At 34.8% G+C, this 12,930-nt stretch overlaps 1 protein-coding gene across 1 annotated transcript; it reads left to right on the plus strand.

Moving 5' to 3' along the window:
* The first annotated feature begins 3,894 nt into the window (after positions 1–3,894).
* Positions 3,895–11,715, plus strand: LOC141298150 (uncharacterized). The gene is made up of 11 exons (XM_073828663.1): positions 3,895–3,990; positions 4,100–4,141; positions 4,298–4,428; positions 4,533–4,631; positions 7,526–7,657; positions 7,757–7,882; positions 8,111–8,239; positions 8,816–8,867; positions 8,988–9,014; positions 10,166–10,192; positions 10,285–11,715. Exons 1-11 carry the CDS (start codon positions 3,987–3,989, stop codon positions 10,815–10,817), a joined length of 1,302 nt encoding a protein of 433 aa, XP_073684764.1. The 5' UTR covers positions 3,895–3,986; the 3' UTR covers positions 10,818–11,715.
* Positions 11,716–12,930: the final 1,215 nt, after the last annotated feature.

The following is a 12,930-nucleotide window of genomic DNA, read 5'->3' on the forward strand; positions in this document are numbered from 1 at the left end:
GCCTATAAACATGTAGGTCTATATGATATCAAAAATGTTCGTACCATAGAAATTTCATTATTCTTGTCTCAGTGTCACAAAAAACAAACACTAGCCTAAATAAAAATGAAAAAAACCTCAAGGTTACTGAAGACAAGTAAATAGTGGAACTAATTACAGGAAATGGGACAGTATACTGAATAAATGAATTATTATTAAAGTCACAAAAGTGATTTGTGACCCTGGTCCACAAAAGATAAGATTACATTTTTTGAAATTGAGATTTATACATCTTCTGAAAGCAGAATAAATAATCTTGTCATTGATGTATGGTGTGTTAGGACAATATGTGACCCTGGACCACAAAACCAGTCTTAAGTCGCTGGGGTATATTTGTAGCAATAGCCAAAAATACATTGTATGGGTCAAAATTCTAGATTTTTCTTTTATGCCAAAAATCATTAGGATATTAAATAAAGATCATGTTCCATGAAGATTTTTTGTAAAATTCCTACTATAAATATATCAAAATGTAATTTTTGATTAGTAATATGCATTGTTTAGAACTTAATTTGGACAACTTTAAAGGTGATTTTCTCAGTATTTTGATTTTTTTGCACCCTCGGATTCCAGATATTCAAATAGATGTATCTCGGCCAAATATTGTCCTATCCTAACAAACCATACATCAATAGAAAGCTTATTTATTGAGCTTTCATATGTTATATACATCTCAGGTTTTGTGGTCCAGGGTCACATATTTGGTCGAGATACAGCTATTTGAAAATCTGGAATCTGCGGGTGCAAAAAAATCAAAATACTGAGAAAATCGCCTTTAAAGTTGTTCAAATGAAGTTCTCAGCAATGCATATTACTATTAAACAATTAAGTTTTGGTATATTTACGGTAGGCAATTTCCAAAATATTTTCATGGAACATGATCTTTACTTAATATCCTAATGATTTTTGGCATAAAATAAAAATTGATAATTTTAACCCATATAATGTATTTATGGCAATTGCTACAAATATACCCATGCTACTTAAGACTGGTTTTGTGGTCCAGGTTCACATTTAAGAGCAGTGAGAGAAAACGGTAGCGAATTACTACTTTTTTGCTGCCGATTACATTTCAATGGCTTAAAATCACTTTGTTTAAAACCTAAACATTAAACTTGCTTAAAAACGTGTGTATATAATACATTTTCGTGACCACATAGTAATTACATGTGAGCATGTAAACTATAGTTTAAAATCTCTACTGGCTGACAAATTTCTACCAGTTAATCATGTCTACAGGCCCTCATATTTAGAATACACTTTCAACCAATGCACAGACAAGGCTTAAGCATTGTCCTAGATTAAAAAGTAAGTCTGAGCTGTTTCAACTGAAAGAAACTTGCACTGACTAATCTAAAAATATATATGTGCCTTTTTTGTCTCAAGATGCACACCAGTAATGTTTTTTTTTTCTAAGCATGCTTATAAAAATTACTTGAATGCTCTTATTGAACTATGGGCTAATCCTGGTTTAGTCTAAGACCTGTCTGTGAAACCAGGCCTTAAAGGAACACTCCACTTTTTTTGGAAATAGGCTCATTCTCCAACTCCCCCCGAGTTAATAAGTTGAGTTTTACCGGTTTGAAATCCATTCAGCCGTTCTCCTGTTCTGGCGATATCACTTTTAGCATAGCTTAGCATAGATCATTGAATCCTATTAGACCAATAGCATCACGTTCAAAAATGACCAACGAGTTTGGATATTTGTCCTATTTAAAACTTGACTCTTCTGTAGTTATATTGTGTACTAAGACCGGTGGAAATGCAAAGCTTCAATTTTCTAGGCCGATAAGATTAGGAACTACACTCCCATTCCAGCGTAATAGTCAAGGAAGTTTGCTGCCGTAATATGGCCGAAGCAGGCGCAGTAATACCACGCAGCACATGTGCAAATGCTAAACTAGCTGGGAACTCATTTCTGATAATACTCCGCCTGCTTCGGCCATATTACGGCACCAAACTTCTTATCGGCCTAGAAACTCGCAGCTTTGCATTTCCACCGGTCTTAGTACACGATATAACTGCAGAAGAGTCAAGTTTTAAATACGACAAATATGGAAACTCGGTGATCATTTTTGAACGCGATGCTATTGGTCTAATAGGATTCAATGATCTATGCTAAGCTATGCTAAAAGTGATATCGCCAGAACAGGAGAACGGCTGAATGGATTTCAAAGCGGTAAAACTCAACTTATTAACTCGAGGGGAGTTGGAGAATGAGCCTATTTCCAAAAAAAGTGGAGTGTTCCTTTAATTTTTTATTTATTATTTTTTAGTTCAATTTGCATTAACACAGCCATAAAAACAGCAGTAGGCCTACATTTTTAGCTAACTTTTGTAAATAAGTATTGAGATCAAACAATATAACTAAACCAAACATTTTAGCTACAACAGGGTAGAAATTAAAAATTATTTATTAAATGTAATGAAATTTAAATGACAAATGAGTAGAAATGTCTACTTGTGGCTTTTTAGACATTAAATGTTTCTTTATCCTATAAAAGCATATGTTGTGTGCAGGTTTAATTGTGTTTAATTAAATGACTACTGGAAGTGCTTATAATCGTTACATATGATTTTTAGCAGTTATATTTGTGACCCTGGACCACAAAACCAGTCTTAAGTAGCATGGGCGTATTTGTAGCAATAGGCAAAAATATGGGTCAAAATGATCGATTTTTCTTTTATGCCAAAAATCATTAGGATATTAAGTAAAGATCTGTTCCATGAAGATATTTTGTGAATTTCTTGCTGTAAATATATTCAAATTTAATTTTTATTCGTAATATGCATTGCTAAGAACTTCATTTGGACAACTTCAAAGGCAATTTTCCAATATTTTGATTATTTTCGCACCCTCAGATTCCAGATTTTCAAATAGTTGTATCCTAACAACGAAACATCAATGGAAAGCTTATGCATTCAGCTAACTTTCAAAATAGACACTTATGACTGATTTAGTTCAGTTTAACTGAAGTAATACATTTTACACATTTAAACATAAACTAAACTGAACACGCTAGGAATATATTAACATTTTCAAAGACTCACAAAAGATGGAAAATGTCCCCATTACCACCACAAAATCATTTCCAGCTCTTTCCATCTCATGTTTATGGACTTTCAGGGTGTAAAAACATTGTTACTAGGATAAAGTTCATGCCATCACCTGCTGCTGTATCTTCAGCAGTTACAGTAATCAACTTTTTCCCCTAAAAGGTCAAACATGTGATTTACACAACATGCCATTATCATTACATTTGCATTTTCTGTGATGATCCAGATACTCGCTTATGAGCCAACAACGAGAAATTATTTAAATGAACTGGAATGAAATGCACAAACTTCCAAAAAAAAAAAAAAAAAAAGGTGAGCAAAACTTGTGTAATTTACCGGATCAAATGATCATATTTACACAAACATTTGCTATTGAACTCTCCCACAGGTAGACAGCATTCATTTTCTGGCAGTTGCACAATGTTTTCAGTCATATAAGCATCCATGTGTAATATCTACCGGCTAATAAAATCATGCATAGGAAGGATGCTCGCACAAATATGAGGTCTTTTGAGTAGTTTGCAAAAGGTTACTAAATATACAATTTAAAAGAATGAGGAATAACTCCACATACAGTCTTTAAGTAAGTGTTAAGTGACTCAGTAAGTGCACATGTGGCATGAGATTTCACATGTGACCAATGCGTGAGTATATTGACTCTTTCTTTTTGGCATCATGCCATTTTGACTCCTCTCTGAATCATTGCTGGGAAACACCATATCTCACACGTAGCATTTCTTGGCCTCCACCTCATACAATCACGTCAGTAATAACTGAGGTCCAAAGATCGGACTATGGAGATGATGAGCTAAAAGAGGGGCTGAGAGAGCACCAACAAGTCAGTTTCACCACACACCCTCAACATTCACTTGCCTTCTCAACACTTCACCATGGGTAAGTTTAACTCATAAGCTAATTTACTTGAGAATTAAGCCAATGATGTTATCAACATGGAATAATTATAATATAAATACATCCCTCTAAAAAAATATCTCTTGTATAGGTGAACAGGCAAAAAGCATAAGGAGCATCCTGAAGGAAAACAGTATGGCTTTTATACATGTTCTCTTTCTATTTCTTAATGTTACACAAGTAGAGCGTTTCTGTTTAACTGTAACACGTTTCAGTTATTTCAAACTGGAAGCACACTCAGATGAAACCAATTAATTCACGATCCTTCTATGGTTCTGTTCTTCTGCAGAATTGCCTCAGAAGCAGAGTAACTCTGTTGGGGTTGTGCGCTGGACGCTGTCAGAGAAAGATATTCATGTCCACAGTTCTGCCCCTATCAGCCACATCAATAGCAGTGGTGGATTTTCTACTCGTTCACAGGTAATACTAACTCAAACACAGGTGTTATGGTTAAGCAGTGTTCAGTCATGGACACAGTAACTTGTACACCACACTCTTGGTAACTATTCTGTGTTTGTTTTCAGCAAAGACAACGTCAGCAAAGCTTGAATGACCTCCGGAGCTTGGACGAGTGCATCAGATTCATAAACCACTGGAAGCAACAGGTTGCACAAGTTTGCAAGGTAGGCCATGTGTTATTTTATAATTGACCGATGTATATACAGTGCCTTGAAAAAATATTCATACACCTTCATTTTTTTCCACATTTTGTTATGTTGCTGCCTTGCTGTTAAACTGCTTTAAATTATTTTTTTCCCCATATCAATCTATACTCCCTACTCCATAATGGCAAAGCAAAAAATAGGTTTTTAACATTTGTGCAAATGTAATAAAAATAAAAAACTGAAAAGATCCCGTTGCATAAGTATTCATACCCTTTTCTGGGACATTAGAAATTTTGCTCAGGAGCATTCATATTGCTTCTAGATGTTACTACACTTCGAGTGGAGTTAAACTGTGGCAAATTCATTTGAATGAGTATGATTTAGAAAGGCACACAGCTCTCAGAAAAGGTCTAACAGCTTAAATGCATATCAGAGCAAAAACCAAGTCCTGAGGTCAAGATAACTGCCTGTAGAGCTCAGTGACAGACTTGCGTTAAGGCAATGATCTAGGGAAGAGTTCAGAAAAAAATCTGCTGCATTGAAGGTTCACAGAAGCATTATCCATAATGGAAGACGATTGGAACAACTAGGACTCTAGAAATGTCTGCCAGCCCCCATCCAAGCTGACAGAGCTTGAGAGGTGAAAAGGTGAGGCAAAGAATGGCAGATAATTGCCAAATGCAGATGTGCAAAGCTTGTCACATCATACCCAAAAACACTTCAGGCTGTAAAGGTGCTTGAAATATGTACTGAGTTAAGGGTATGAATACTTATGCAATGTACTATTTCAGTGTTTTGTTTTGAATAAATTTGTAAAATTTGCAAATCTGTTTCTTTTTGCTTTGTCATTATTATGGTGTATATTATGGTGTATGGAGTGTAAATTGATGTGGGGAAAACTAATTTAAAGCAGTTTAACATAATGCTGCAACAAAACGTGAAAAAAATGAGGGGGTATGAATACTTTTGCAAGGCACATTATAGTATATTGCATTGTTTCTATTTAGATCTAGTTTCAATTTTCAACAGACAGGTGTGTTTAACAACCCAAGTAATAGTTTCGACAGCAATCAGTGACTTTTTATTATCCATGCTATTATATGATAACTGTCGCAATGTGAAAAATGTGCAATGCTAGATGATTAGTTTATGTTTGCCCAGGGTAACTGATAACACCTGTTTATTCTACTGGGTTGTTGAATTCCGGAATTTATTTGGCTGACGGGAAAGTAGTTCCAGGCAGGTCTTGACCGCCTCGCATGCCCATATCACTTCATCAAATGATTTCAGTTATTTCAAAAATCCTTATGTTAGAGTTTACAACAGCAAACTAACCAAAACAAACAGCAAACTAACCAAAACCCACAACGACACTGATTTATTTATACTGAAGTCAATAAATATAGTAAATAATTGGAAAAAATTGACGGATTGTTTCCAAGCTTTTGATGGAAAGCGCACACACGAGAAAAAAAAAGCGGACATGAACGTTTTGTTTAGCGCTACTCTGACGGTTTTATCTGAGAAAATGTTTAGCAAATTAAAAGGAACATGACATTTCTTACCAGCGAGGTAACACCCGTAGTGTTGCTGGAAAAGACGAAATTATAGTTTCACTATTAGAGACGCTGCCAAACACTGTTGAGAGACAGGTAACTTTAATTCAAACATGCTTAATCTCTCTCTCTCTCTCTCTCTCTCTCTCTCTCTCTCTCTCTCTCTCATAACTTTACTATCTACTGAATTAGTCTGCGTAAGAAATTAATCCTACTCACAAATGCGTTTTAAATACAAAAAAACGGACGATTGCCTTTAAATACAACTTGTATTACAAGTGTGGTAACCCTAATAAAAACGGAATTGCTCCGCGTCGTGGCCGCATCACTACTTCGGGTGTGCATTGTTTTCTAATAATTCAACGAACATCGTCAGTTATTCCTTACAATAATAACCTAGAAATTCTGGGCCTTGTTTCACTATTTGTGTTGTGCAGTTGTCAGATAATATTTCAGTTAGCCTATTTATTTCAGCTAACAAAAGCAGCACGAAAAAGAAAGTTAATATCATACATAATATCATGACCCTCTTGAAAAAAACAGCATATGCTGGTTAGGTATGTTTTGATGCTGGTAGGCTGGTTTAAGCTGGATCAAGCTGGTCTTTTGCTGGTTTATGTTGGTTCTTGACCAGCAACATGACTAGCTAAGGACCAGCTAAAGACCAGCATTAACCAGCTAAAGCAGCATCCCTGCATCAAAACATACCTAACCAGCATATTCTGGTAAGTATCACAAATTTGTGTATTACAACATTATTTAAAGATTAAAGGGACAGTTCACCCAAAAATGAAAATTCTGTCATTAATTACTCACCCCTATGTTGTTGCAAACCCGTAAGACCTTAATTCAGAACACAAATGAAGATATTTTAGACTAAACCCAACCCTTTCTTCTCTCTGCATCCCCTAGCGCCATTTTGGAGAGTACTATGCATTGTTTACATTTAAAGGAAAGTATGTGTGTGTGTGTGTTGTGGTACTCTCCAAAATAGTGCTGGGGGGACGCAGAGGAGGAATAAAGTTATTTAAATTTTTTGTGCATGGACTATTTTGTTGATGTTCTTGGTACCTTTCTGGACCGTTACTCCCTGTGGAGCTATCAGAAAGCTTTCGGATTTAATCAAAAATATCTTAATTTGTGTTCTGAAGACTAACAAATGTCTTACAGGTTTGGAACAACATGAGAGTGAGTAATTAATGACAGAATTTTTATTTTTGGGTGAGCTATCCTTTTAAGTGTGCATTAGATGACGTCAAATGCAAAAATAGGGGATGTCAACATGCACAATTAAATATTCAAAATCAATACTTCCTTTATATTGTGCTTCTATAAATGTGTGTCTGTGATTCACAGAATGAGGATGATCCCGATGAAGGGTGCAGCAGGCAGGCAGGGCTGCCGACAGACTCCAGAACTGAGCGCAGTCTTGAAGAGAGTCGCAAACTTATTCTGCAATGGGCCAGTGAACTTCAGAATGTAGATAAGGTGAAACTGCCTGTACTACAAACAAATGACAAATGTCACAGTGATCATATATGATGACTTGCTCAAACTAAGCTTTCTTTGTGTCTGTGTGAACCCCAGCTGTCTGAAAAACATCCGTGGATAAAGGAGAGGATTAATCAAGACGAGGAAGAGGATAAAGATCAGAGTGATGTGCTACAGAAGAGGATCATGAGTTGGGCCAAGGAGATACAGACTGTGTCAGAGGTGGGATTGCAAGCATATCTATATTATGTCTCTTATCCATAGTCACAAACACATGAAGTTGTCCCAAGTCCAGAATTGGTTTTCTGGGAATTAGTTTATCTTTCAAAATCTCCACTTGTGAAACAGGACTTTAATATACAGTATGTGTTCATTTAGTCTAAATGATAAGATAATGAGGAGTGACTGAAAGTATGTTACAATATATTTGTTCTTTCTGTCCAAATGCAGAGCTCTGGAGTGTTGGGAGATGACCTGGCACGGCTGTTGCGAGTTCTGGGACTGAAGAAGAAGAAGCTGGTTTCCCTCATGCCACTACTGGAGTTCATCACTTGGAGTCTTCTGAAAGAAGACAGCAAGGTAGGATGGCTGTGAATGCACTTCTTCCACTATTTTGGAATGCAGTGCCATTTTATGAGGAAATTGTGAATATATAACTGAAAAACTAATATTGTGTCTATATCACCGCACTTTATCGTAGTAAGGAAATAAACAATAGATACAAATACACTATAGTTCCATATCTGTGATAAAATATGCAATACAGTATGTGAGTTTTCTTATCAGGCTCAAGTGTGAGGCTATAAAATTAAATTGCCTCAAGTTGCTTCAGAGATAGTGCTGATAAATTTATGGACGGGAAAAGGGAATTCATTCTCATTTAACGAACAAAGTGCAAGACAACAGCATTGGTTTACAGCACACCAGTGTTTGTTTAAAAGTGATGTAAAATAATTTATCAAATGATGATTTTAAAAATCATAACATGTTATCTGTGTGGTTAAACTTTAAACTTTGGCGACAGGGCCACTCATTTGATTTCCAACTTGAAACAAAAGTCTATAAATACATCATACAGGATGTCATTTTAACCCTAATGTACAGTATAAGAGTTGCAGGGTGTCTCATAGAATCTGTTTTTTATATTTATTTCAGGGCATGGTTCCCCATCTATGGCTTTCAGCTAAGCAACGCACCTGGAAAGCTGGTGAGGGAACTGAAATCTAACCTAAAACTAAAAAAAAAAGCTAAAAATGTCAATAAAGCTGAAAAACACACCAATGAATATTAATAACGCTCTTCTTGGTTCTTTTTTGTTTTTGAACAGGCATGGCACGATACATCCCTAATTCAGGTAACTACTTTTATCAGACCCTATGGAGCACATTTGGGATATTAAAAAACAATAGCATTTCTATAACTTTCCATAAGAGAAAAAAAATACATATATACACTACTAGTCAAGTTTTTGAACAGTAAGTTTTATAATAAAAACGAAAAAAAGTGTTTTGGGGTTTCATGACCCTTTAAAGAAGTCTCTAATGCGAACCAAACCTGCATTTATTTGATCCAATATAGAGTCAAAGAAATATTTTTACTATTTAAAATGCTTTCTATTTGAATATATTTTAAAATGTAATTTATTCCAGTGATCAAAGCTAAATTTTCAGCATCATTACTCCAGTCTTCAGTGTCACATGATCCTTCAGAAATCATTCTAATTTGCTGATTTGCTGTTCAAGAAACATTTATTATTGTTATTATCATCAGTATTGAAAACAGCTGAGTAAATTTTTTCAGGATTCTTTGGTGAATAGAAAGACCCAAAGATCAGCATTTATCTGAAATAAAAAGCTTTTGTAACATTATACAAAATTCAAATGCTTGGAGTCAGTATAATTTCTTTTCACGGGGGAAATAAATAATAGAAATGAATACTTTTATTCAGAAAGGATGCTTTAAGTTAATCAAAACTGATGCTAAAGACATTTATACTGTTACAAAAAATTATTTCAGATAAATGCTGTTCTTCTGAACTTTCTATTCATCAAAGAAACCTGAAAAAAATTACTCAGCTGTTTTCAACATAATAATAATGTTATTAAGCAAGAAAAAGAATATTAGAATGTTTTCTGAAGGGTCATAGGACTGGAGTAATGATGCTAAAAAATTGCATTTTAAAATATATTCAAAAAGAAATCAGTTATTTTACATAGTAAAAATATTTCAGAATTTTACTGTTTTTGCTGTACTTTCAAATAAATGCAGGCTTGGTGAGCAGACGAGACTTCTTTAAAAAACATAAAAAATCATACTGTTCAAAAACTGTTGACTGGAAGTGTACATTAAAAAACTAGATTTACAATATTAATAACTGGAAATGTCAATAAAATGGTCCATAGTTACGATTTGCTATGGGAGTATGTTGGTCTAGCTGTCATGATGATTCACTTTCTTAACTAGTCAATTGAGTATTCAACTGTGTATGTTTCTCTCTTTTTTCAGTCTGGAACTGGATTCTCAGCGCAGGAGGTACGTTTCTCTCATATAAAACCCTTCACTTCAGCTTTAACAAAGTGTTAAATGTATTAGTCCTAACGCTTTCACGTCTTTCTCTCAAACAGCTGATGTAACTCTTGATCCCATGACCAACCAACCTTGGCTACAGCTCTCTGAGGACCACAAGAAGGTTCAGGAGGGCCAAACAGAAGCCAATGTGCCTGACAGCCTTCAGCGATTTGATAGCTTGCCCTGTGTCCTAGGCTGGGAGGGCTACACGGCTGGCCGTCATTACTGGGAAGTGGAATTTGCAAACAATGGGTATTGGAAAGTTGGTGTGACGACTGCATCCTCAAGGAGACGTGGCCGCTTTCCAATGAATCCCTCTACTGGTTATTGGGTCCTGTGGCGCAGCACACGTCAGTTTTTCGCATGCACCAATCCCGAAACAGCACTGCCAGTGCTGCTGGTGCCCAAAAGGATGGGAATATACATCGATTACGAAGAGGGACAGATTTCGTTCTACAATGCAGAGAACAAATCACACATCTACACCTTCACGAAACACTTTCGTGAGAAGCTGTACCCTTTCTTTGCCCTGCTGGATGGACGGGGAGTTATAACCGTATGGTCTCCTAAAGTGCATAGTCGCTTTTAACAACAGAGCAGGTTATGCTTCTGCACTTCTGTTTGAACATTTATACCTTAACAGAGATTTACTGGAACCAAATAAAAAGCAACTTTTCTATTCAGACGAATCAACATCTTTGTGGGCTGGGCCCACTTAATGAAAAAATCATTCCTATTATGATTGCTACATTAATATATGTGACCCTGGACCACAAAACCAGTCTTAAGTCGCTGGGGTATATTTGTAGCAATAGCCAAAAATACATTGTATGGGTCAAAATTATTGATTTTTCTTTTATGCCAAAAAACATTAGGAAATTAAGTAAAGATCATGTTCCATGTAGATTTTTTGTCAAATTTCTACTATAAATATATCAAAAAGTAATTTTTGATTAGTGATATGCATTGTTAAGAACTTAATTTGGAGATATTTAAAGGTGATTTTCTCAGTATTTTGATTTTTTTGCACCCTCAGATTCCAGATTTTCAAATAGATGTATCTCGGACAAATATTGTCCTATCCTTACAAATCATATATCAACAGAAAGCTTATTTATTGAGCGTTCATATGATGTATACATCTCAGTTTTGTAAAATTTAACCTTATGACTGGTTTTGTGGTCCAGGGTCACATATCTCTTTATTCATTTATATCATTTATCTGTGCATGTTTTATGTGGATCAGTAGTTGTAAAAATGTATCTAAGCTTGTCTACTTTCATGTATGGAAGTAACAGTATGTGTTTTGACACAAATTATTCCTCTGAGTGTTATCTGCTCATCCTGTAACCATTAATAAGATAACAATGAGATATTTATTATATCAGTGTTTATGTGTAGTTAATGTCTATGGAAATGCTAATCATTCTATTTTATTTATATAAGCTGACTGATTATTCATGTGTATAAATAAAACATAAAATACATGTTGTCATATGTCGTCTCATTGCACTACTGTGCATCAGTACATCATCTATATATCAGTACTTATCTGATATATAGTTCAGCTTTTAGTAAAAACTTTATTAAAATTATTTTTATATTAAAACGTGCTCAGACTGAAAAGCAAGGGAGGCTTTCTTTCTTTCTTTCTTCTGCTGGACAGAGTAAAAACATCACTGGTAAGGACTCAATGCAGAAGCGTAGTGTAAAACAAACTGTAAAATATTTAAATAAAAATAATAATAAATCTAGACTCTCCCTACGAGCATGAGAGTTGACCTATAGGATTGCGCAAACAGACTGCCAACACAGTTGTATAACCAATCAAATCCTCTCCTTCAGCAGGGGGCGGGACATTTAGTCGACTGTGATGTAAAACTTTCCTAACATTTTGTCGCTGCTCACTAAACCGGTATATGTTCTTCATTGTTTCTGCACACAACTACACAACTGTATATACTCAGATATTATTTGTCTTTGTAAATATGTTAACTGTTAGAATTATAATATCTTTCCAAACGATTTTGTTACTTGTAGGCGGTAATACACTTGATAATTTCCAGAGTGAAGCACAGTGACCAGAAAGAAATAACGCCGATGTTCAGAAAAAGGTTTGTATGTTCTTATTTTCACTATTTTTAACCAAAATTTATTGGCTTAAAAACGCTGTAAAATCTCTCCTAGCAGGTTGGCATAACAATTTTAACCATATTCTCAGATGTAAATATTAATAATATAACACTACAGAATCCCCAAGTTTTTGTAAATGTTCTTTCTTTTTTGACAAACGTTTTAATAACAGTTTTATAAGAAACAACTTTAATGTTGGATTCAATCCTCCATGTAAATCAAAATGGCTTAAACCTCATTGTATATATTGGCAAAGCATTTGGACGTTACCATGAAAATATGTTATTTCTAATAAAGTTAAAATTATTCACAGATGTTATCCTGTAAGTACAGATTTTGGCAAAAATATTTATAGTGTTTGTGAAAAATTAATTCTCTTGTCCTTTTTGTATTTCATTTTGGGTTGAGTTACAACCCAATAATAAAATAAACATAGCCCTTCATTTAGAAGCTCATGATATTTTACTTTGTTTCAAAAGCCCATATTTTTCTGATAAACAAAATAACATCATTAATCTGTTAATAATCTTAGCAAAGTTTTATACTCAAATGTAAACATTAACTCAAAG

Source organism: Garra rufa, chromosome 22, assembly GCF_049309525.1.
Source record: "Garra rufa chromosome 22, GarRuf1.0, whole genome shotgun sequence".
Classification (NCBI taxonomy): domain Eukaryota; kingdom Metazoa; phylum Chordata; class Actinopteri; order Cypriniformes; family Cyprinidae; genus Garra; species Garra rufa.